Source organism: Salmo salar, chromosome ssa15 (genome assembly GCF_905237065.1).
Source record: "Salmo salar chromosome ssa15, Ssal_v3.1, whole genome shotgun sequence".
NCBI classification, from domain to species: Eukaryota; Metazoa; Chordata; class Actinopteri; order Salmoniformes; family Salmonidae; genus Salmo; species Salmo salar.
Window position 1 is genome coordinate 86,164,537 of NC_059456.1, and position 25,424 is coordinate 86,189,960.

Consider the following 25,424-nt stretch of genomic DNA (forward strand, 5'->3'; position numbering starts at 1 on the left):
ACATCAGTTGCCACTTTCACAATGCCCTCGCCTGTTGTCTCCGACACCCTGTATAGCCCAATAAACTTCTTGTGAGGGACAAGGTCATGGTAGACATAACGCAGGCAGACACTCTCCTGCTCAGCACCAGAGACATCTTGAGTACCATCAACAATTACTGAAAATTGTACAATCGGAAGAGACCTAATCTCAGCTGCAATGCCTTGAATGACTGTATTGGCCATGATGTTCAGAATTTAATTCTGTACTCCTAACTACCGGTACCCAAAACTACACAATTAATCAAAACAGCAATACCATTGCCTAAAACAAATCTTAGTTCAGTCACCAGTTTAAGTTGAGAGTGGGGGTATCTATGGCATTTTCCACTTATGTCCCTATTTTACAAGTTTAAAAAAAATAGAACCTTTCATAATGTTGCCAAACAAAGACTCAAACTTACCTGAGACTCCCTGTCTCTGCCAGTCTGTCCCTGCATATCTGTCCCCAACTCTGCTGTCTGTGTGCCATCTGTTGCCTGCTCTGCCTAATGACATCAATGTGAAACATTTCTATTAGCATTTCACTTCTTTCTTATGAACATTTTATCAACTAGTCTTTGAGATATTAGGCTACTAGGGTTCTTACTTTGCGTTTTGGTGTACTGTACTGAAAAATACTCTGATGTCCGTCTTTTTTCTGCCATTTTTCTACCTGGCTGGCTGGCTGGCTACACACACACACAGTGTGTAGGTTATTTACAGTAGGAGATGGGCTTCTATCATCTTCTATCATTCTATATGGACTTCGATCTAAAAGGTAGCTAGCAAATGTGAAACGGATTAAATTGACAAGAGTTGACAGCTGTATGAGTTCACCATTTACACAACATATGCTGCAACCTTTTGTAATTTTAATCGTTTATTTCATATTGGCTGGCTTCCAACAATAGCTGAATTTGCAAAGCTAGTGAGCACCAATTCCGTTTCAGTGGTGTTTGCTATAATCTTTGCTACCTGGGTTAAATAAAGTTGAAATAAAATAAATAAATAAAAGTTCCCTTGCGACAATTTAGCTTTTGCAACGAGACCATTAAATATATTTAAGACAATGGTAGAAGAGAGTGTAGATCTGTTCAGTTTGGATTTCAGTTTATCGCTAACCTTATCACAGGGACTTTGAAGCACTAACTTACATCATCTGCATGCTGATCTCGGAATAAATTGTCGATAGCAAAGATTCCATCTTTGACGAGGCCACATAAATGGAATAGGTACTAGCTAGCTTAATAGTTAATATTTGCGCGCTAGCTCTGCATATTCAGCTAGTGTGTGTGCGCGATTGACTGGATTAACCTCACGTCAGTTACGTGTATTGAGTGCCTTTCAGACAGTAGATACGACCTCTACGTTACCTAGCAAGCTAAGGAACTGGCAGTGGATCAAACCATTGTGAGGCAAAGGGTGGGGGTGTCGCAATCTTTTGAAACTTAAAAACGCGCTATTAAGTGTCTATAATCAGCACAATTGCTTTCATTGCGTATTATTAATATTATTTAAATTACATAGTTGTGTTTCAGTGATATATTGGGGGGGACAAATCATATTTTTCCCAGGATGGGGGGGTCGCCCCCCCCGGGATTTCCGCCCCTGCAAATGGGTCTTCCAAATGGACAATGACCCCAAGCATACTTCCAAAGTTGTGGCAAAATGGCTTAAGGACAACAAAGTCAAGGTATAGGGTGGCCATCACAAAGCCCTGACCTCAATCCTATAGAACATTTGTGGGCAGAACTGAAAAAGCATGTGCGAGCAAGGAGGCCTACAAACCTAACTCAGTTACACCAGCTCTGTCAGGAGGAATGGGCCAAAATTCACCCAACTTATTGTGGGAAGCTTGTGGAAGGCTACCTGAAACCTTTGACCCAAGTTAAACAATTTAAAGCCAATGCTACCAAACACTAATTGAGAGCATGTAAACTTCTGACCCACTGGGAATGTGATGAAAGAAATAAAAGCTGAAATAAATCATTCTCTCTACAATTATTCTGACATTTCACATTCTTAAAATAAAGTGGTGATCCTAACTGACCTAAGACAGGGAATGTTTACTTGGATTAAATGTCAGGAATTGTGAAACACTTTAGCCAAATACATTTAAACTCAGTTTATGTAAACTTCCGACTTCAACTGTAGGTCTTCCATCGAAGTTGCATGTTGTACCTCGTTTCCCTTCAGTGAAAAGTAGTGATTTCATTTATAATTGAATTAATCCATTAAATAAATACCAGCAACCCCCCAAAAATATTTTAAAATAAACCAAATTTTCCTTAACACAGTAGGACTAAATATTACCTATTGATATTACAAGTTAAATAAAGCCTACTTACTACTCAATTGGATCAAGTACATCTTGGCAATTATTTTGTTGTCTATAATGAAACTATCTGGGGCAGACACTCAAAAATCCCTTCTGCTGCTTGTTAAAAAATGTTTTTAAAAATGAATGTCTGTGTCGCTGCCGAGCTCACAAATACCGATGCCAGTCTCTCACTCTACTAACGGTCACTGCACTCCGGATTACTTGGGATGTCCTTACCCTAAACTAACACTAAACTTAACCAATTTACATGTATACTTGGTAGAGGTATGGACATCCCAAAGATCCCGAATAGCAACTATGAACTCTGAAAGCCGTGAACACATCTCTTATTGTTGTCTGATGTGGAACTTGTAACAACACAGTTTGTGATTGGCTAAAAACATTTAGATCTGTATACAGCCAGATAAGATAACATACCATGCCATGAGGTGTTGAGGGAAAGACAGATTATCTATAGATTGGGCATAATCTTTTCTAGGCCATTAGCCATAACAGGACATTCACAAGCCATAGGCTACACTATAGTTCAAGGTGGCTACGTCCCAATGTCTGCTTGGACAGAAAAATTGTAAGTTTCTAACATTTATGGTTGAGATTCAATTAATATAAAAATAAACTATGCACATTATGACTGTCATTAACACGCGATGCAGGCATCACACAGACGTTATAAGGCGTTGGTATCATGTCATGTAAATCAAAAAACGAAACGCATTGTTAGTAAGGCTTTGGTATCGTGTCATGTCAGGTGGAACGGTTGCCTAGGCTTATATATGTCCCTTATCACCCCCCATAACTGCCAGTGTTCGGTATCTCCAGCCAAACAACTTGACAGTGAGTGATCTAAGCTTTTCCTGGGCCTTGATAATGACTCTTAGTTCCATTGCACATAAGAGTCATTGGACGAAGGCGTCTTCTCTGTATAGGGTGGTTTTGTTAAGAGCCCTACTTGCGCTTGGTCTGAACATTAAACCGCGTCACTTACGGTATGGTTTTGGAAGCATAAGGACCTCGGCGAATTTGTATTTATTTTTAAACACCTTTATAGGGTTATTGCTCCCACACGGCCATATAAGCATGTTACAGCGCGTGTTTACGGAAGACAGTCGACTACCTGCGCTAATTAGTTATCTGAATCTCACCTGTGTGTAAATAGAAGATGGACGCCACAAACGTGTGTCACTGAAAAATACTGTCCGCTACAACGGTGTTAAAAAAACTGTTTAAACAGTGTACAGTAAGTATGTATTTTGAATTCGTGAAATAGTTGTTGATGTGATATGAAAGTAGAGTCATTTATGTTTCTGGAACCGTACCGCAATTAAGAATCAATCAAATTATCGTTTAGATGGCGTATTGGACTGTTTTGGCTGACAGGACATGTAAGGTCCTTGGACAATAAAGGACGCTCATTTAGTCCATTATTTGTCCGTGATGGCGTGCCATCAAAATATTAGCTTTGTTTCATTGATAAACTAAAAAGATAGTTGTCAGATCTAAATAGACGCCTGGAATAGGTTTATCGGATGTATCGGAGACTATGGCGAACGTGAAACGATAACTGCGGATAAAGTGTCTGGAAAATAGACAACCGCAACAAAATAATCTAAAGTTTATACTCAACTATCATGTTTACTTGTTGAATGTTCTTTTGTGTGCACGAAGGCTACAAACTATATTCATGGTAGTGCTGCGGATACAGATAGGTTACAGCTGTAGGTTTCTGTTTATTTTTTTGTTTGGGCATGTTTTTAGCCATTGATTGAGCTTGACAGACACGCATTAAACCATTGTTGATCTTTATATTAATTTGACAAAGAGCACGTTGTCTGTATCGCCATTATCATACAAAAAAAATACTTAATTGCAATGTTGTGCATTGCCTTTGTAATGGAGTTCTGCACGTGTTGTAGCATACTGCTGTGGAAATTCTTTCGAGTTTCTCGAGCTGTGTGTAACCGCCATGCAAGTATTACATGGGCGTTACATTTGTAGTTATTGTCATAATAGTTTTAGAATGTTTAACATAATTCCTATTAACTCTACTAAACTTATGTCATTATAATGTGTTTCAACGGTTTGCCTGCTGTAGACTTCTGTTCATACATAGACACATTTGGACGAAGGATTATTCAGCATTTGACTTTCATGTGCCCTCCTTGCTATAACAAAGAGTAACTACTGCAATTCAATGTTGAACATGACTGTTCTATGCTACTGGACTCACTTGTCTTTATGTACCCTTCATTCCCCAGGGTCTGTCTGTACTCTGACCGGCCCTGAGGGCAATGAGGCCGTGACTGACCTTCTGCAGCAGCCATGACAGAGCTGGAGATTGATCAGTCCCACCTGCCACGGGTCCAGGAAGGTATGTAGAGAACCAGACTCACTGGCCAGACCGACGTGTGTTTGGAAACGTAGGTGTAACACATTTGATTTGAAAGGCCAGGCCACAGATGCCCTGACAGTCCCCCACCCTCACTAAGACTTAAAAGAATGTGCCCAAGTGTGTGACTTCAAATTGCTGTGAAAATAAAAAGCCAGACCCTCATTACATAGATCCTTGAAGGATTTGGTTAAGGAAGGCTGGCATTAGTTAGCTACCCAGCATCCTTATTATGTGTTTCAGCAGAGGATTACGTGTTGTTGCCGTGTCCCTCTCCACCAGCGCTATGTTTTGTTTCCATCTGGGATAAGAGGTGCTCATGCGATGTCTTAGCATGGTAGGAAGGACTGTACACTGTCAAAGCCCAGAGTGGTCTGTAGCGTGTGGCAGCAGATAAGAGACTGTAATGTGATGGCCATTCCAGATACACTCCCTCTCTGATTGCAGCTGAGGGAAGAAGTTGGTCCCACTGGAAAGGTTCTTTGTGTGTGTGTGTGTTAGAGGCCAAGTTTCCTTAACTTGCTACTTTTTTGTTGTCACTTGTTGCAGTACTTTGACACAAAGTTACTGATTTCAACCTATGGGTTCTAATTTTCTTACATTATGAAAATAGTAGGTTGTGGCTTGGGTGGGTTAGCTTTCTTTGGCATTTCTGCATACATGCTAACTCATGAGCAGGACAGCAATAGATTTCTAGATAATAATTTCCCTTTCTGCTCTTGTTTCCATAGACAATGAGCAGTGTGTAAGAGCATTTTCACGCTTCATTAAGCAGCGAGCAGTGGACTAACAGTGGACTAACAAAGCCAGCTGTAGACTCTGTTGGACCCCTATACTATTCACTAAAACAATAGCAGCGCTCAAAGATGTCTGATCATGCTAAACTTTCCCTTAGAAATGTATTTTTACTGAAATGTTTTGTCAGTGTTCTCATTGTTTTACACTGATCAAAAATAAACGCAACATGTAAACTGTTGATCCCATTTTTCATGAGCTGAAATAAATGATCCGACAAATTTTACATACTCATAAAAAGCTTGTTTCTCTCAGTTTGTGCACAAATTTGTTTATATCCCTGTTAGTGAGCATTTCTCCTTTGTCAAGATAATCCATCCACCTGACTGGTGTGGAATGTCAAGAAGCTGATTAAACCGCATAATCAATACACCTTGTGCTGGGGACAATAAAAGGCCACTCTAAAATGTGCAGTTTTGTCACACAACACAATACTACAGATGTCTCAAGTTGAGGGAGCGTGCAATTGGCATGCTGACTGCAGGAATGTCCACCAGAGCTGTTGCCAGATAATTTAATGTTTATTTCTCTACCACAAGCTGCCTCCAACATCGTTTTTAGAGAATTTGGCAGTACCATGTGTAACCAAGCCAGCCCAGGACCTCCACATCCGGTTTCTTCACCAGCGGGATTGTCTAAACCAGCCACCCGAAACAGTTAATGAAACTGGGTTTGCACAACCAAAGATTTTGTGCACAAACTGTCAGAAACCGTCTAAGGGAAGCTCATCTGTGTGCTTGTCATCCTCACCAGGGTCTTGACCTGACTGCAGTTCGGCGTCATAACCAACTTGAGTGGGCAAATGCTCACCTTTGATGGCCACTGGCACGCTGGAGAAGTGTGCTCTTCACGATCAAGAGCCTGATCAACTCTATGTGAAGGAGATGTCGCGCCTGGTGAGGAAAATTGTGATCACGCCAGATACTGACTGGTTTTCTGATCCACGCCCCTACTTTTTTTTTTTTTTTAAAGGTATCTGTGACAAACAGATGCATGTCTGTATTCTTAGTTGTGAAATCCATAGCCTAATGAAGGCATGCGCGTTCATCCGCGTGCTCATGTTGATTTTGTTCCTCCACACCAGACGCGATCAGGACACGTAGGTTGAAATATCAAAATGAACTCTGAACCAACTATATTAGTTTAGGAACAGGTCAAATCACATGAAACATTCATGGCCATTTAGCTAGCTTTCTGTTGCTAGCTAATTTGTCCTGGGATATAAACATTGGGTTGTTGTTTTACCTGAAATGCACAAGGTCATTTTTATTCTGGCTCTTTGTAGAATTTTGAGTCACACAAAATGGTGTGTTCTCTGACAATTAATGCACAGATAAGAGGAAACCTAGTTAGTTTCTAGTAATCTCTCCTTCAGTCTTATTCTTATGTGGACTTTATATGGCAGTTGGCAACCAAATTTAAGGTGCATTACCACCACCTATTGGACTGGAGTGTGGACCTCAGTTCATCTTTCAATCACCCACATGGGTATATGCTCCTAAAAACCAATGGGGTGAGGAAGGGACATGCAGCGTGTCAAGTGTAAAAATAATACACACACACACACACACACACACACACACGGTCTAGCGCCTGGTTATGCATACGCACATGAGCAGTTTGGATGAAAGGATTTTATGTGTACATTTTGCAGCGCATGTAATGCGAGCAGTGTGGTCAGCATGTTATATGAACTGTAACTCAGTAAAATCTTTGAAATTGCATGTTCTGTTTTTTTTTTATTCTTTGGTGTAGTTAGGTTTACTCAAAAGAGTTAAGTTAACATCCTGTATTTATGGGTTGTATTTATGCATCAATTTCCTGAAGTGTGGTGTTCTCAGTGTCCCACTTCTCCTTCCTCATCCTAGAATCTCAGCCAAGTCAACTTGCTTTGTTTTCACTCCCCTCTTATCTGTTCCTGTTTTAAAAAATGCTCTACTCTGGCTGCGTTCCTGATATAGCCTGCCTCACAGGGGGAATGTAGCTCCCTAAGGAATTCCCCCCATCCCAGTTACTCTTTCTCCCAGTGACTCTCTCCCAGTCCACACAGCCCCCCCCTCCCTCTCTGTGACCACTCTATCAGTGTGTGAGCACACAGGAGCTGATGGTCCCAACTCTTGTTAAAACAGTCCAACACAGAAAGAGAGGGACTGAGCGGAGTGCGATTTAAGGTTTACAGAACAGGGAATAGCAGTAAAAACAGACTCGTGGGAAGGAGTAAGGGAAGCAGTGAGGGGGTGCGTGGGTGATAGGGATTTGGCTTAAAATAGAACCCCTCGGCACTTTCTCCCACTCTCCCTCCTCCACTTCTTTTGTCTGCCAACCACTTTACATCTACAGCCAAGTGGCTGGGTAGATAAAAGCAAAATGGCTGTGTTCCTTTTGGAACACCAGTCGCTTCCTCTCACTGGAGGTTGGTTGGATAGATTTGCATTCTACTCGCATTGTTTAAGCACCAGTCATTTCCTTAATGCATGATTGACACCCTCCAGTGGAGGAAGATTAATGATAGGGGAAGGTGTTTTTACCCACAGGTCGCAAAGGTCATTGCTGCCTGCTTCTGGCTCTGCACTTTTTAACTTTAACCTTTTACAGTCCCTTCCCCTGGAGAGGCGACTGTCTGAAACCCTCATTAACCTCTTTCTGTATCGCTTTCAACCTTTCGGTCTATCAGAAACCCTGGCTGTCCTCCCCCTGACTCCCTCACCTTGGCAATCTGATACCCTTGTAACCCCTACCCAGCAATTCTTCCTTCCTTCATTCGCCACTACCAATTCCACTTGATATTTTACTCCCCATCCTCTTATGAAACAAGTTGGTGCCTTTGTAAAGAAGCTTAAGGTCCCCTCCCCTGTAAACTCACGTAAAGATCCCCTGGGTCATTCCATGACATTTCAGCAAGCCATGACACCCACCATCTGAGATTGTTCTGAAATCATTTCTGTAGTTAGATGCAGATAAGATAAGCATTCCTGCAACATTTATTTGGTTGAAAGACTATTTGAACCTTGAAATTAAGCTAGTTGATTTGCACCCAAATTGACCATTTTAGTTTTATAGGATTCAATCCAAAGAAATTGTCAAACGCCACCCACGGATCTCCCACACCCCACGCCAATCCCACCCTAACGAGTATCAATTTTCTGTCTCACGAGTAGTATGGCGATGCGGCTTGGAGTATTGTTTCTTCATCTTACGTAATGTATTCTCAGTGAATTTGGTGATATCATTTATCTGTACAGAAAAAAATTAAGTTATTGAAGTTGTTAGGTTTATGTCCCATCCTACATCCTGATATTACCAGTTTCTGACCACTAGAACCTGGTAATAAAAATAAAAAAAATCACATGGGGATAGTTCAGCCAAATTACAAAATCGCATATTGGTTTCCTTACCCTGTAAGCCAGGTGTTCCCAAACTCTTTTTTTTGGTCCCTCGACCCCATGTTGATATAAAAACAATCAAGACCCTACCATGTAAAAACAAAAAAACAGCAAGTTCACTAAGAATACATTACATAGGATGAAGAAACAATACTCCGAGCCGCAGATCCATACTACTTGTCAGACACAGAGAACTGATACTATATACTTGTTGTTGGGGTGTGGCGGGTCCAAATTGGATGTTAGGTACTATATTTATATTAATCCTATAAATTGAAATGGCCAATTTGGGTGCAATCAATTATCTTAATTTCTCAGTCCAAATTATATTTCAATCAAATAATGTTGTTGGAATGCTAACGTTTCTAACAAACAATTCAGAACAATCTTGAGGTGGTGGGTGTCATTCCTCTTTCTTGTGCTTTTTGAGGTGGCCACATAATTGTTCTGACTCTATCCTCCCCGCCCTGAAAATGTTTTATTTTTGTTGTGGCCACTGACTACTTCCTCCCAGCCCTGTCATGTAATACTGTCTCTCTGTCCTTCCCGTCCACACCCTTGGATGTGTAACTTGAGTTTAGTTTTTAAAGGGCTGACTGAGTTCCAGAAAACGAGTTAACCCACATGGCGGACACACCTACACAGCCTGTCAGTCACTTCCACTGCTCTAGGGCCTGAGTGAGTTGAGCAGTCTTTGTTTAACATTCTTTTTTTTATTTCAAGAAGAATGCAGGCCTACTTGATTTTTTTTCTTTTCTTCCTGGAGTTCGTCCCATCCATTTAATTTCTCTTGAGTATGTTGAGGCATGGAGAAAGACTTAAACTCTTGAGCTGTTCTGGTTCAAAGCCCTACAGTCACATAATCTGTGCATTCTGTGAAGACTGGACACATAAAGGCAGCTGGCTGACCCATTTTGTTGCATAATCTCTTTAGCCACACGGCAGGTAACTGTAATTGAATGGCGTGTCTGTCTGGATGAGGGTTAATGCTGGGGTTAAACACTGAATGCTGGTTAGTCTCAGACTGGCATTCATCCACAGTGATAGTGGAATTTAATGTATCTGGGTTTAGTGGTCAGGAAGAGTGGTTACCTTTTGACTTGGGGTGTTGTCGAACACGTTTGCATGTTGTTGACCTCTAATTGACCAAAAAGAAGCGCCCTTCCTTCCCTACTTTACAGAACAAGACAAAGGGGAGACATCCTCAATTTCACTGGCTCTGTGAAATCCGGTTGCTTGTGTGAACCCAAGATGGAACATGGCATTGTTAGAGCAGGGTGTAGTGTAGGTACTAAAGGCCAACAGTTCCCTGTTAGCTATGTTGTCTCATCAGAGGAACCCACACGGAGGCTTAAGTCTACTGGAACAATTTAGAACAGCGAGATGGAGTGGAAAGGAAGAGGAGGATAGAGACACAGTGAGAGGGACAGAGTGGTCATTCACTGTTAACATAGGCTCTGCCAGTCCATGCTGAGAATCTTGTTTACACAGACATGGTTCAGTCTTGTTTATAGGTTAAGCAATGGGATTATGTGTGTTTAATTGGAATTGACATCTCCTGGCTCAGTGGCTTTCCCTGCAAGAGATGACCGCTGCCACACTAAATCTTGAGCAAATCTGCTCAGAACATACATACATACATACATACATACAGTTGAAGTCGGAAGTTTACATACACTTAGGTTGGAGTCATTAAAACTCGTTTTTCAACCACTCCACAAATTTATGTTAACGAACTATGGTTTTGGCAAGTCGGTTAGGACATCTACTTTGTGCATGACACAAGTAATTTTTCCAACAATTCTTTACAGATAGATTATTTCACTTATAATTCACTGTATTTCTGTTGAGTCTGCCGATTTAAGAATACGGTGATTGACAGAGTCGAAAGCCTTGGCCAGGTCGATGAATACAGCTGCACAGTATTGTCTCTTATCGATGGCGGTTATGATATTGTTTAGGACCTTGAGCGTGGCTGAGGTGCACCCATGACCAGCTCGGAAACCAGATTGCATAGCGGAGAAGGTACGGTGGGATTTGAAATTGTCGGTGATCTGTTTGGTAACTTGGCTTTCGAAGACCTTAGAAAGGCAGGGTAGGATAGATATAGGTATGTAGCAGTTTGGGTCTAGAGTGTCTCCCCCTTTGAAGAGGGGGTTGACTGCGGCAGCTTTCCAATCTTTGGGGATCTCAGACGATACGAAAGAGGTTGAACAGGCTAGTAGTAGGGGTTGCAACAATTTTGGCGCATAATTTTAGAAAGAGAGGGTCGAGATTGTCTAGCCCAGCTGATTTTAGGGGTGCAGATTTTGGAAAAATGCTTATTGAAATTCTTAATTATCGTGGATTTATCAGTGGTGACAGTGTTTCCTAGCCTCAGTGCAGTGGCCAGCTGGGAGGTGGTGCTCTTATTCTCCATGGACTTTACAGTGTCCCAGAACTTTTTGGAGTTTGTGCTACAGGATGCAAATTTCTGTTTGAAAAAGCTAGCCTTTGCTTTCCTAACTACCTGTGTATATTGGTTCCTAACTTCCCTGAGAAGTTGCATATTGCAGTGGCTATTCGATGCTAATGCAGTACGCCACAGGATGTTTTTGTGCTGGTCAAGGGCAGTCAGGTCTAGCGTGAACCAAGGGCTATATCTGTTCCTGGTTCAGTTTTTTTGAACGGGGCATGCTTATTTAAGATGTAAACTTCCGACTTCAACTGATGTGTGTGTGTGTGTGTGTGTGTGTGTGTGCGAAAGTATTCAGACCCCTTGACTTTTTCCACATTTTGTTACATTGCAGCATTTTTAAATTGACTAAATTGTTTTTTCCCCTCATCAATCTACACACAATACCCCATGATGACAAAGTAAAAAGAGGTTTTTAGAAATGTTTGCAAATTTATAATAAAAAAATATATATATTTAATTATTCAGACCTGTACCCAGTACTTTGTTGAAGCACCTTTTGGCAGCGATTACAGCCTCGAGTCTTCTTGGGTATGACGCTACAAGCTTGGCACACCTGTATTTGGGGAGTTTCTCCCATTGTTCTTTGCAAATCCTCTCAAGCTCTGTCAGGTTGGATGGGGAGTGTCGCTGCACAGCTATTTTCAGGTCTCTCCATAGATGTTTGATTGTGTTAAAGTCCAGGCTCTGGCTGGGCCACTCAAAGACATTCAGAGATGTCCCAAAGCCACTCCTGCATTGTCTTGGTTGTGTGCTTAGGGTCGTTGTCCTGTTGGAAGGTCAACCTTTGCCCAGTTTGAAGTCCTGAGTGCTCTTTGGCAGGTTTTCATCAAGGATCTCTCTGCCTGTTCGTCTTTCCCTTGATCCTGACTAGTCTCCCTGCCACAGCATGATGCTTCCACCACCATGCTTCACTCTAGGGGTGCCAGGTTTCTTCCAGACGTGATGCTTGGCATTCAGGCAAGTGTTCAATCTTGGTTTCATCAGACCAGAGAATCTTATTTCTCATGGTCTGAGTCCTTTAGATGCCTTTTGGCAAACTCAAAGCGGGTTGTCATGTGCCTTTTACTGAGGAGTGGCTTCTGTCTGGCCCCTCTACCGTAAAGGCCTGATTGTTGGAGTGCTGCAGAGATGGTTGTCCTTCTGGAAGGTTCTCTCTTCTCCTCAGAGGAGCTCTGTCAGAATGACCATCAGGTTCTTGGTCACCTCCCTGATCAAGACCCTTCTCCACCCGATTGCTCAGTTTGTCCGGGAGGCCACTGTGTTCTTGGGGACCTTCAATGCTGCTGCCATTTTTTGGTACCCTTCCCCAGATCTGCGCCATGACACAATCCTGTCTCGGAGCTCTACAGACAATTCCTTAAACCTCATGGCTTGGTTCTTTCTCTGACATGCACTGTCAACTGTGGAACCTTGTGTATATATGAGAGGTGTGTATATATGAGAGGTGTGTGTGTGTCTTTTTTCAAAATCATGTCCAATCAATTGTATTTACCACAGTTGGACTCCAAGTTGTAGAAACATCTCAAGGATGACCAGTAGAAACTGGATGCACTGGAGTTCAATTTCAAGTCTCATATGAAAGGGTCTGAACACTTACATAAATAAGGTATTTTTGAAAGAAAAAATATATATTTTTGCTTTTTCATTGTGGGGTATTGTGTGTAGATTTGTTAGTGCTTTATTTAATACAGTTTAGAATAAGGCTGTAACTTAACAAAATGTGGGAAAAGGGAAGGGGTCTGAATACTTTCCAAATGCACTGTAAAATGCATGCATACACATGTTGGAAAAGCACTGGAAAAACTGGAAAAGCTCTGACTTTGTTGAATGTGTATTCAGTCTGAGTGTGTTCTCTGAACTGAGGAAAAGGAGAATGTGACTGGGTAGAGCCTTTTGTCTAACAAGCATGTGGTGTTTATATTTATTTTATTTACCATGTCAGCCCCAGACTGAGTTTAAAAAAAATCCACACTGCAGGCAGAGATGTTTTGACCCTCTCAGGCTGCTGCAACAACTTAGGCGAAACAACCCACCCATTGGTCTCTTAACTAGCTATTAAAACAAGATCAGAGGACGGGAGCAATACAGTAGTCATTGTTCTACCTGAAGTTTCAAGTGTTTTGCTCCACTTAAACCTTTAACAACCAGCCTCCTCATTGGCCAGTTAATATTCTGTTACTAACCATGAAGTGCTCCTCTCTCTGAACATCAGGCATCACTTTCTCTCTGTGACCTACTCTCTTAATATCTCTGTCCCTCTATTTTACTTTCTGGTGGCTTAAGAACTGGGGGGAGTGATTAATGGTAGTGATGCACCGATATGACATTTTTGGCCAATACCGATAACGGATATTTTACATTTTTGCAGCCTTTTAAGCATTCTAGTACAGTTAAATAGTTAACACACATATGGACGCAGTGGTCTAAGGCACTGCATTTCAGTGCAAGAGGCGTCACTACAGGCCCTGGTTCGAATCACTACAGGCCCACATCCGACCGTGATTGGGAGTCCCATAGGGTGGCACACAATTGGCCCAGCGTCGTCTGGGTTTGGCCGGGGTAGGCCGTCATTGTAAATAAGAATTTGTTCTTAACTGACTTGCCTAGTTAAATAAAGGTTACACACACCACACTGACCAAAAAGTTATATTGTTGGCATTTACGTATGTCACCATTACCAGTAAAACATAATCAAAACCTATTTCTTTCACTTACTTGCTGTGCTGTTTCGTTGTTCATTTGTTCAGTCATTTCATTCTCAACCAGGATTTCTATGGAACGTCATTTGGGTCTTTGCGTGTCAAAGTTACTAGAGGTCGACCGATTTTAATCTGAATTTTTGGACACCGATTTGCCACATTTTTTATTTATTTAGCTAGGCAAGTCAGTTAAGAACATATTCTTATTTTCAATGATGCCCTAGGAACAGTGGGTTAACTGCCTTGTTCAGGGGCAGAACGACAGATTTTTACCTTGTCAGTTCGGGGATTCAATCTTGCAACCTTACAATTAACTAGTCCAACGCTCTAACCACCTGTTTTACATTGCACTCCACGAGGAGCCTGCCTGTTACACGAATGCAGTAAGAAGCCAAGGTAAGTTGCTAGCTAGCATTAAACTTAAAAAACAATCAATCATAATCACTAGTTAACGACACATGGTTGATGCTATTACTAGTTTATCTAGCCTGTCCTGCGTTGCATATAATCGATGCGGTGCGCATTCGCGAAAAAGGACTGTCATTGCTCCAGCGTGTACCTAACCATAAACATCAATGTCTTTCTTAAAATCAATACACAAGTATATATTTTTAAACCTGCATATTTAGCTAAAAGAAATCCAGGTTAGCAGGCAATATTAACCAGGTGAAATTGTGTCACTTGCATTCATTGCACGCAGAGTCAGGGTATATGCAACAGTTTGGGCCGCCTGGCTCGTTGCGAACTAATTTGCCAGAATTTTACGTAATTGTGACATAACATTGAAGGTTGTGCAATGTAACAGGAATATTTAGACTTAGGGATGCCACCCGTTAGATAAAATATCGAACGGGTCCGTTTTTCACTGAAAGAAAAAACGTTTTGTTTTTTGATGATAGTTTCCAGATTCGACCATATTAATGACCTAAGGCTCGTATTTCTGTGTTTTTATTATAATTAAGTCTATGATTTGATAGAGCAGTCTGACTGAGCGGTGGTAGGCACCAGCAGGCTCGTAAGCATTCATTCAAACAGCACTTTCATGCGTTTTGCCAGCAGCTCTTCGCAATGCTTCAAGCATTGCGCTGTTTATGACTTCAAGCCTATCAACTCCCGAGATTAGGCTGGTGTAACCGATGTGAAATGGCTAGCTAGTTAGCGGGGTGCGCGCTAATAGCGTTTCAAACGTCACTCGCTCTGAGACTTGGAGTAGTTGTTCCCCTTGCTCTGCATGGGTAACGCTGCTTCGAGGGTGGCTGTTGTCGACGTGTTCCTGGTTCGAGCCCAGGTAGGAGCGAGGAGAGGGACGGAAGATATACTGTTACACTGGCAATACTAAAGTGCCTATAAGAACATCCAATAGTCAAAGGTATATGAAATACAAATCCTATAGAGAGAAATAGTCCTATAAATCCTATAATAACTACAACCTAACTTCTTACCTGGCAATATTGAAGACTCATGTTAAAACGAACCACCAGCTTTCATCTGTTCCCATGTTCTGAGCAAGGCACTTAAACGTTAGCTTTCTTTCATGGCACATATTGCACTTTTACTTTCTTCTCCAAGACTTTGTTTTTGCATTATTTAAACCAAATTGAACATGTTTCATTATTTATTTGAGGCTAAATTAATTTTATTGATGTATTGTTGTAATTGTCATTATTACAAATAAAATAAAAATCGGCAGAGTTTTAATCGGTATTGGCTTTTTTGGTCCTCCAATCGGTATCGGCGTTGAAAAATCATAATCGGTCGACCTCTAAAAGATACTATTTGACGTGTCAAATAACATTGACCAATCAGGACCTGAAAATGACTGCACGTCACACAATTTAACGCGTTTTTTTTTTACATAGTTATTACACTATCACTCTTAATTCATGTCACATTGATTCATCGATACCTATGCTATGATGCTGGGAAAGTTGTCTCGCGCATATGCAGTGCTGGTCATAAAAAAGCTAGATCATGGGTGCAAACAATGTTCTTCCCCAAAAACATAGCAAAACGACATCTGTTTCAGTAGCTATATAGTTAGCTTTCTAACCGTGATTGGGAGTCCCAACTGTGGGACTCCCAATCTTATTCGATTAATGGTGGTCAGACCCATCTATGTGAAGCTAGCCACAATAGTGGACTTTGCGGTTAGCCTTCAAAAAAAAAGTATGGCATAATTCTACTGTTTGTATTCGTTTGCATCACTGCCAATGACATACTTTTATTTTGAAGGCACACCACAAATTCCACTTGTGCCTAATCATTATTGTGGCTAGCGTCACAACACAACCCGGTCAGGTCAAGCCTCACTAGCTAGATGGCTGCTTATGATGTTAGCTTTGGGCAACAGAGTTAAGTAGCTGGCTAGCTATTTATTTTCATGAACTGAAGTTCAATTTCAATAGGCGAACAACAAGTGGCAAGCTAGCTAATACTTACTCACAAGGATTCCTAAATCATTGCTAAGAATAATGAAAATGACTGCAGTTTCTACTGGTCATTGTTTTCAGGCTTGTTGTATTGGTGCTAGCTAGGTACCAAGCTAAAGCTAGCTACCCCAGAAGTTACGGTCGAATAAATTATGCTTTATTACCAACGCGGTATTGTAAACACATTGTTCGTGGCTGGTGTTTGCTTGTTTGCAGACTTTTTTTTGTACAGCTTTGACAGTGCTACTGTATCTTTTCTGACACTCAAAAGACCCAAACGGCGTTCCATAATGACAGTTTGTCGTGAAGCTAATAGCAGTGATGCTATTACTGTGTAACTCCAATAGGGCAACGTCAGAAAAATAATGCACTTGGTAGTGTGTACCGGTGCTCGACCAGTCGGCGAAAGCCAACATCACCCACGACAGAGAACGGTTGATTGTCAAGGGCAATGAATTCCATTATCTTGGCTTTAATGGATTTCGCCTTTGAGTTCTCTCTCTGAAATGTCCTTACTCTTTCAAATGACTGCTCGACTTGTTGACTGCTCGATCCACACAGCAGACATTGTGGGCTAGGTTAGGAATGCTGTGTTGCACGTAAGCGTAACATTTTACATGGCTTCATTACGTCATGTACCTTCGTTATATAGGTATGCACATCAGCTTTGACATTGGTTTTGCACATCGGGCTTTAAATTAGATATCAGCCGATACCGATGTTGGCATTTTTAGCTAATCTCGGCCGATTCCGATATATTGGAAACATATCGTGCATCCCTAGTTAATGGTGGAGTAAACTGATCTGCGGTGTTGCCATGTTCAGCAGGTGGCCAGGCCTGTGGCCTGTGTTATCTCGGTCACTGATGGGGGAGCTGTGGCTGTTTAACAGTCGGACCATAATGCAGCAGGGTGATTGATTTGGAGGTCAGAGGTCAGGAGTCATTAGATGCTGCTGTGGAATGTCTTGGGGCCCCTGCCGGCACCCGCAGGGGCCAGGGCAAGGGAGTAGGTACTAAAGATATATTTTCTGCACCAACTGCTCTGTCCCCTGCAGGAACGGGTCTGATGGTCTGTTTAGAGACCTTTTTAATGCTTCTCCCACATAAAGACAAATATACCAAAGAGTTCAAACATTACACTTTTTATTCATTAGAACATGTGACAATATTTTTTGGGGGACATTCATTAAATTAATTGACAATCTACACAATTTTGCTGTTTGTGTAAGAGTGTGTAAAAAGGTTGCAATGCATAGGAGGCTGGTGGGAAGAGCAATAGGAGGATGGGCTCATTGGAATGAATGGAACAGTCAAATATGTGGTTTCCATATGTTTAATACCATTCCAGTCTTTTACAATGAGCCCGTCCTATAGCTCCTCACATCAGCCTCTGTTGCAATATAGTCTGTGGCTGTAGAGAGGAGTGACAGTAGAGGCACTGAAAGAGAGACCTGGCCCAGCACCTGGTTAACAACCACATCTGGTTTGGTGCACTGTTACACTGCAGCTGCTGGGTGTTCCTCTGAGACTCACTGGGCTGCCCTCCAGCTCCAGCCACTTTGGTCATCACACTACAATAATAGACCTACCTGTCCCAAACATGCCGAGATGGCTTGTGTTGTGTGAATAGCTGCCTGTTTAGATGTAGGCTATTTAGTGACTTGTATACCTTTCCATTGGTCTCTAGTGTGATTGGGACATCATGCAATGGGGAACTTTTGTTGTGCTCTGAGGGGACACCAAGTGCTGTGCCAAAAACATCAACTGCCCACTACATTGTGTCCATACAGCTCCATCAAGCACCAGTCAGATGTTTTGTCACTGTACCACACTGCCAGTTGCTGTTTCAGTTCAGTATTGTGCTCCTGTATATCTAAACATCTCCTAGAAATGTTTTGTGGCTGCAAGTGTCTCTCTATCTCTCTATCTCTCTATCCTTGTCAAGATATGGCCACATTTTGATGACATTGAAATATGAGTTTAAAATGTGTTGCTAAGGTGAATTTATGTCTAAAATAAACTAGTTCTGATTGGCTGGGCCTGGCTCCCCAGTGGGTGGGCCTATGCCCACCCATGGCTGCACCCCTGCCCAGTCATGTGAAATCCATAGATAGGGCCCAATACATTAATTTCAATTGACTGATTTCCTTATGAACTGAACTGTAACTAAGTAAAATCTTTGAAATTGTTGCATGTTGCGTTTTTTATATTTTCGTTCAGTATAGATTTCTAAAATGCCTCTTGACTAACGGTCATGTCCTCTCCTTCAGTGTGCCATGTTTTTGCTGTCCTGGAGGATGGAGCATTGGCACAAAACCTACAGGAACAGGAAAGTAAGACCAACATTCCACACACCCCTCACAGTAGTCTGTCAGAGTTACTGTAGTAGGTGGTCCATGGCTGTGTGTGTTTGTGTAACCCTGTGTTCCCCTCTGTCCCAGTTGAGCAGTATTACACCACCAACATCCAGAAGAACCAGCTGGTGCAAAATGACATCCGCATCGCCAAGAGGCTGCAGGATGAGGAGGAGGAACAGAGTGCTCAGCACAGAGCCCTGAGCCAGGTGTCTAGACAACTGTAAGGGCACTGTGTTCATCTAAATAAACACCTTGCTCGCACACCCGCATTTTTCATCTCACTCTCCTTGAACCCTCTGTGTGTTTATTTTACTGTACACTCTCACTATTTTAAAAAACTATCTAGACTGTCTCCATAAACAATTCCTACATAATCTAAACGATCGGTGTACTTGTGGACCCCTGGCAATATTGTACTTACTGTATATGAAACACAGGGTGGTTTGGTCTCTGACAGTAATCCATGCCCCTCTCCCCTGTCCCGTCTGTGTACCCAGTGAGGAACAGGATTTGAAGTATGCCCGGATGATCCAGGAGGAGATCCAGAGATGTGCTGATGAGGAGGCTCAGAGGAGGGAGCAGGAGGATGAGGTGAGCTGCAGATGTCTTCTAATTTGATTTGAGGAGAAATTTGAGGTTCATAGTGGTTCTTTACAATACTGATAGTGTACTCACTACTCACTAATCAAGTGGATTTCCACTACATTTACATGTACACTAACTTTCTGTAGATAATGGAATGTCATCATTTGAGTTTCCCTGGCGACCAAATGGCTGGAAATACAGTAATGTGGCTCTGTAATGAATGAGGTCACAGTGGAGCTGAATGCTGCGCTCTCTGGGCCAGGGTTTACCCACTCAGATTTATCTACTCAACCTGAACACTGGGAGACGTCAATCTGAGCAGGCTCAAAGGCCACCACAGAGACAACCTGTGATCTATTATTAATCTGAATGCCAAGTTAAGCAGTTTCCCTGATAATTTACTCTAGGTTATGCTCCATCCCTCCTGCTCTGTCTCACTGAAGGTTAGTGTGAGGAGAAACATGCTAGGTAGATGCAGAGGCTTTATCTGTACCACTTTGTACAATATCATGTCTAAAATGAGTGCATGTAAGTTTCCACTTTCATGTATCATCTAGTTGGTCAACTGTAGAAAAGTAACAGGAATTTTCAATCTACTGTGTTAGAAAGGAGGTATTTGACAAAGCGATCAGGGAGTTTCATGAAAAGGAGCTTCCTTTTATACATTTACATTTACATTTAAGTCATTTAGCAGACGCTCTTATCCAGAGCGACTTAGAAATTGGTGGATTCACCTTATGATATCCAGTGGAACAACCACTTTACAATAGTGCATCTAAATCTTTTAAGGGGGGGGGGGGTTAGAAGGATTACTTTATCCTATCCTAGGTATTCCTTAAAGAGGTGGGGTTTCAGGTGTCTCCGGAAGGTGGTGATTGACTCCGCTGTCCTGGCATCGTGAGGGAGCTTGTTCCACCATTGGGGTGCCAGAGCAGCGAACAGTTTTGACTGGGCTGAGCGGGAACTGTGCTTCCTCAGAGGTAGGGGGGCCAGTAGGCCAGAGGTGGATGAACGCAGTGCCCTTGTTTGGTTGTAGGGCCTGATCAGAGCCTGAAGGTATGGAGGTGCCGTTCCCTTCACAGCTCCGTAGGCAATCACCATGGTCTTGTAGCGGATGCGAGCTTCAACTGGAAGCCAGTGGAGAGAGCGGAGGAGCGGGGTGACGTGAGAGAACTTGGGAAGGTTGAACACCAGACGGGCTGCGGCGTTCTGGATGAGTTGTAGGGGTTTAATGGCACAGGCAGGGAGCCCAGCCAACAGCGAGTTGCAGTAATCCAGACGGGAGATGACAAGTGCCTGGATTAGGACCTGCGCTGCTTCCTGTGTGAGGCAGGGTCGTACTCTGCGAATGTTGTAGAGCATGAACCTACAGGATCGGGTCACCGCCTTGATGTTAGTGGAGAACGACAGGGTGTTGTCCAGGATCACGCCAAGGTTCTTAGCACTCTGGGAGGAGGACACAAGGGAGTTGTCAACCGTGATGGCGAGATCATGCAACGGGCAGTCCTTCCCCGGGAGGAAGAGCAGCTCCGTCTTGCCGAGGTTCAGCTTGAGGTGGTGATCCGTCATCCACACTGATATGTCTGACAGACATGCAGAGATGCGATTCGCCGCCTAGTTATCAGAAGGGGGAAAGGAGAAGATGAATTGTGTCGTCTGCATAGCAATGATAGGAGAGACCATGTGAGGATATGACAGAGCCAAGTGACTTGGTGTATAGCGAGAATAGGAGAGGGCCTAGAACAGAGCCCTGGGGGACACCAGTGGTGAGAGCGCATGGTGCGGAGACAGATTCTCGCCACGCCACCTGGTAGGAGCGACCTGTCAGGTAGGACGCAATCCAAGCGTGGGCCGCGCCGGAGATGCCCAACTCGGAGAGGGTGGAGAGGAGGATCTGATGGTTCACAGTATCAAAGGCAGCAGATAGGTCTAGAAGGATGAGAGCAGAGGAGAGAGAGTTAGCTTTAGCAGTGCGGAGAGCCTCCGTGACACAGAGAAGAGCAGTCTCAGTTGAATGCCCAGTCTTGAAACCTGACTGATTAGGATCAAGAAGGTCATTCTGAGAGAGATAGCAGGAGAGCTGGCCAAGGACGGCACGTTCAAGAGTTTTGGAGAGAAAATTAAGAAGGGATACTGGTCTGTAGTTGTTGACATCGGAGGGATCGACTGTAGGTTTTTTCAGAAGGGGTGCAATTATAGATGTAGCTTCTCTCCAGTAAGTTGTAGATGAACTGACCTCTGACCCAGACATAAGGAGAACACTCAGACATATCCCATCCATTACCTCTCTGCTCCTGCCATAGTAGTAAGGCCAGACCAGTCCCTACTATGCACACAGGAGCCAGGCCAGGCCTCACAATATACACAAGCTGGAGTAGACACAGAGAAGAAGTTGTGCATGTTTGAGCAAACATTCAGTGCGCCAGTATAGGACTGTTTAAAGCTAGACTGTTTAGTTGCTACATCAATATTTGGACATCTAAATTAATTATATATACCTGATTCTTGAAGAATAGGACTTATCCAGTGCTTTCAGGAAGTAGTCATACCCCTTGACTTATTCCACAAGTTGGTGTTAAAGCCTGAATTCAAAATGGATTAAATTGTTTTTTTTTCTCACCAATCTACATACTGACAAATAATGACAAAGTGAACACGTTTTAAGAAATGTTTGCAAATGTATTGAAAATGAAATACGCAAATACTAATTTACATATGTAAATATTCAAACCCCTGTCATTAATTTATAGAAGCACATTTGGTGGCGACTATAGCTTTGAGTCGTCTTGGGCATGTCTATCAGCTTTGCAAATGTGGTTTTGGGATTTTTCTTCCTTGCAGATTTTCTCAAGCTCTGCTGTTCACCACCACTCCCCATCTAATTTAACAATCTTCCAAGTCTTTCCACAGATTTTCAATGAGATTCAAGTCTGGGCTTTGGCTGGGCCATCAAGGGCTTTCACATTCTTGTTTCGATCCATTCCAGCGTTGCTTTGGCTGTATGCTTGGGGTCATTGCCCTGTTGGAATGTAAATCTTTGCCCCCAGACTAAGGTCGTTTGCACTCTGAAGCAGGTTCTCATTAAGGATTTGCCTGTATTTGGCTCAATTCATTGTTCCCTTTATCCTGACCAGTCAGTCTCCCAGTCCCTGCCGCTGAAAAGCATCCCCAGAGCATGATGCTGTCACCATCATGCTTCACGGTAGAGATGGTGTTATACCGGTGATGAGCTGTGCCTGGTTTTCTCCAGAGATGGCACCTTGCATTCAGGCCAAATAGTTGAATTTGTCTCATCAGACCACAGAATATTTTTCCTAATGCTCTGAGTCTTTCACGTGCCTTTTTGCAAACCGCAGGCATGTGCCTTGTTCTTAGGAGTGACTTCCGTTTGACCGCACTCCCATAAAGCCCAGATAGGTGCGGAGTCTGGGTAGTTTCATATTTTATTTTCTATTTCTCAGTGATGCTCACTGTGCTCTTGGAAACTTTCAACACTCTAGAAATTGATTTATTCCCTTCCTCAGATATCCAGTGCATTTGGAAAGTATTCAGACCCATTATCTTTTTCCACATTTTGTTACTTTACAGCTTTATTCTAAAATAGATTAAAATGTTTTCCCCTCGTCAATCTACAAACAATAACCCATAATGACAAAGCAAAAACAGGTTTTATAAATGTTAGCAAATGTATTTAAAAAAAAAAAAAAATCCGGAAATGTCACATTTACATAACTATTCAGACCTTTTACTCAGTACTTTGTTTAAGCACCTTTGGCAGCGATTACAGCCTCAAATCTTCTTGGGTATGGCGCTACAAGCTGGGCACACCTGTATTTGGGGAGTTTCTCCCATTCTTCTATGCAGATCCCCTCAAGGTCTGTCAGGCTGCACAGCTATTTTCAGGTCTCCAGAGATGTTCGATCGGGTTCAAGTCCGGGATCTGGCTGGGCCATTCAAGGACGTTGATACTTGTCCCAAAGCCACTCCTGTGTTGTCTTGGCTGTGTGCTTATGGCCACTCCAGATGTGATGCTTGGCATTCAGGCCAAAGAGTTCATGCTTGGTTTTGTCAGACTGTAAATCTTGTTTCTCATGGTCTGAGTCTTTAGGTGCCTTTTGGCTTGCCCCACCACCACAGAAAGCACTGCGCTAGGCTGAAACACATTTTGGAGCTGCCTCACTCAAGAAAACAAAAGAGGCCCTGTTTGTGTGTGGCTTTTTTAACGTGTATATGTATGTATATGTATATATGTGTATATATATCTATATCTATATATCTCACACACACACACACAGTGGGGAGAACAAGTATTTGTTTGATACACTGCCGATTTTGCAGGTTTTCCTACTTACAAAGCATGTAGAGGTCTGTAATTTTTATCATAGGTACACTTCAACTGTGAGAGACGGAATCTAAAACAAAAATCCAGAAAATCACATTGTATGATTAAGTAATTCATTTGCATTTTATTGCATGAGATAAGTATGCACGCACCACTTTTCCGTTTTAGAATTTTTTGTAACAAGTAACTTTTTCACTTCACCAGTTTGAACTATTTTGTGTATGTCCATTACATGAAATCCAAATAAAAATCAATTTAAATTACAGGTTGTAATGCAATAAAATAGGAAAAACGCCAAGGGGGATGAATACTTTTGCAAGGCACTGTAAGTCAAAACTGTAACTCGGCAACTCAGGAACATTCACTGTCTTCTTGGAAAGCAACTCCAGTATAGATTTGGCCTTGTTTAAGTTATTGTCCAGCTGAAAGGTGTCTGGTGGAAAGCAGACTGAACCATTTTTTTCCTCCAAAATTTAGCCTGTGCTTAGCTCAATTCCATTTATTTTTAATGCTGAAAAACTCCCTAGTCCTTGCTGATGAAAAATATACCCATAACATGATACTGCCACCACTATGCTTAAAAATATGGCGTTGTACTCAGTATTGTATTGAATTGCTTTGCCACATTTTTTTCAGTATTACTTTAGTGCCTTGTTGTAAACGGGATGCATGTGTAACAGTTTAGGTTCCGTCCCTCTCTTCACCCCATCCTGGGCTTGAACCAGGGACCCTCTGCACACATCAACAACTGACACCCACGAAGCATCGTTACCCATCGCGCCACAAAAGCCGCGGTCCTTGCAACGCAAGGGGAACGACCACTTCAGGTCTCAGAGCGAGTGACGTCACCGATTGAAACGCTATTAGCGCGCACCACCGCTAACTAACTAGCCATTTCACATCGGTTACACATGTTTTAGAATATTTTTATTCTGTACAAGCTTCCTTCTTCTCCCTCTTGTCAATTAGGTTAGTATTGTGGAGTAACTACAATGTGGTTGATCCATCCTCAGTTTTCTCCTATCACAGCCATTAAACTCTGTTTTAAAGTCACCATTGGCCTCGTGATGAAATCCCTGAGCGGTTTCCTTCCTCTCCGGCAACAGAGTTAGGAAGAAAGCCTGTATCTTTATAGTGACTAGGTGTATTGATTCACCATCCAAAGTGTAATTAACTTCACCATGCTCAAAGTGATATTCAATGTCTGTTTTATTTTTTTCCCCCATCTACCTATGTGGCCTTCTTTGAGGCATTGGAAAGCCTCCCTGGTCTTTGTGGTTGAATCTGTCTTTGAAATTCACTGCTCGACTGAGGGACCTTTGTAGATAATTATATGTGTGGGGTACAGCGACGAGGTAGTCATAAAAAAACCATATTAAATACTATTATTTAATTTGCAACTTATGTGACTTAAGCATATTTTTACTCCTGAACTTATGTATGCTTTCCATAACAAAAGGATACTTATTTCAGCGTTTGTTTTATTCATTTGTCAATCATACGCAAACAATTGAATTGGCCACAGGTGGACTTGAATGAAGTTGTAGTCTGTCAACATTTATAAAAACATGTTTTCACTTTGTCATTATGGGGTGTTGTGTGTAGATGGGTGAGATCTTTTATTTTAA

The 25,424-nt window shown here is 42.3% G+C and overlaps 1 protein-coding gene across 7 annotated transcripts in view; it reads left to right on the forward strand.

Annotated features, from left to right (window-relative positions):
- Positions 1-2,826: 2,826 nt before the first annotated feature.
- LOC106572391 (coiled-coil domain-containing protein 50) overlaps positions 2,827-25,424 on the forward strand; it is a 38,156-nt gene continuing 15,558 nt past the window's right edge. The window contains exons 1-5 of one of the 7 annotated variants that reach the window (XM_045696199.1): positions 2,827-2,929; positions 4,617-4,729; positions 18,783-18,845; positions 18,954-19,089; positions 19,367-19,460. In XM_045696199.1, coding sequence (XP_045552155.1) covers positions 4,681-4,729; positions 18,783-18,845; positions 18,954-19,089; positions 19,367-19,460 — 342 coding nt within the window. In that variant the 5' untranslated portion in view covers positions 2,827-2,929; positions 4,617-4,680. Of the gene's footprint in view, positions 2,930-3,094; positions 3,196-3,230; positions 3,599-4,616; positions 4,730-6,295; positions 6,439-9,463; positions 9,604-9,632; positions 9,871-18,782; positions 18,846-18,953; positions 19,090-19,366; positions 19,461-25,424 lie in introns of those variants that run through there. The other 6 variants (XM_045696198.1, XM_045696197.1, XM_014146504.2 and 3 more) reach the window with 6 other exon arrangements.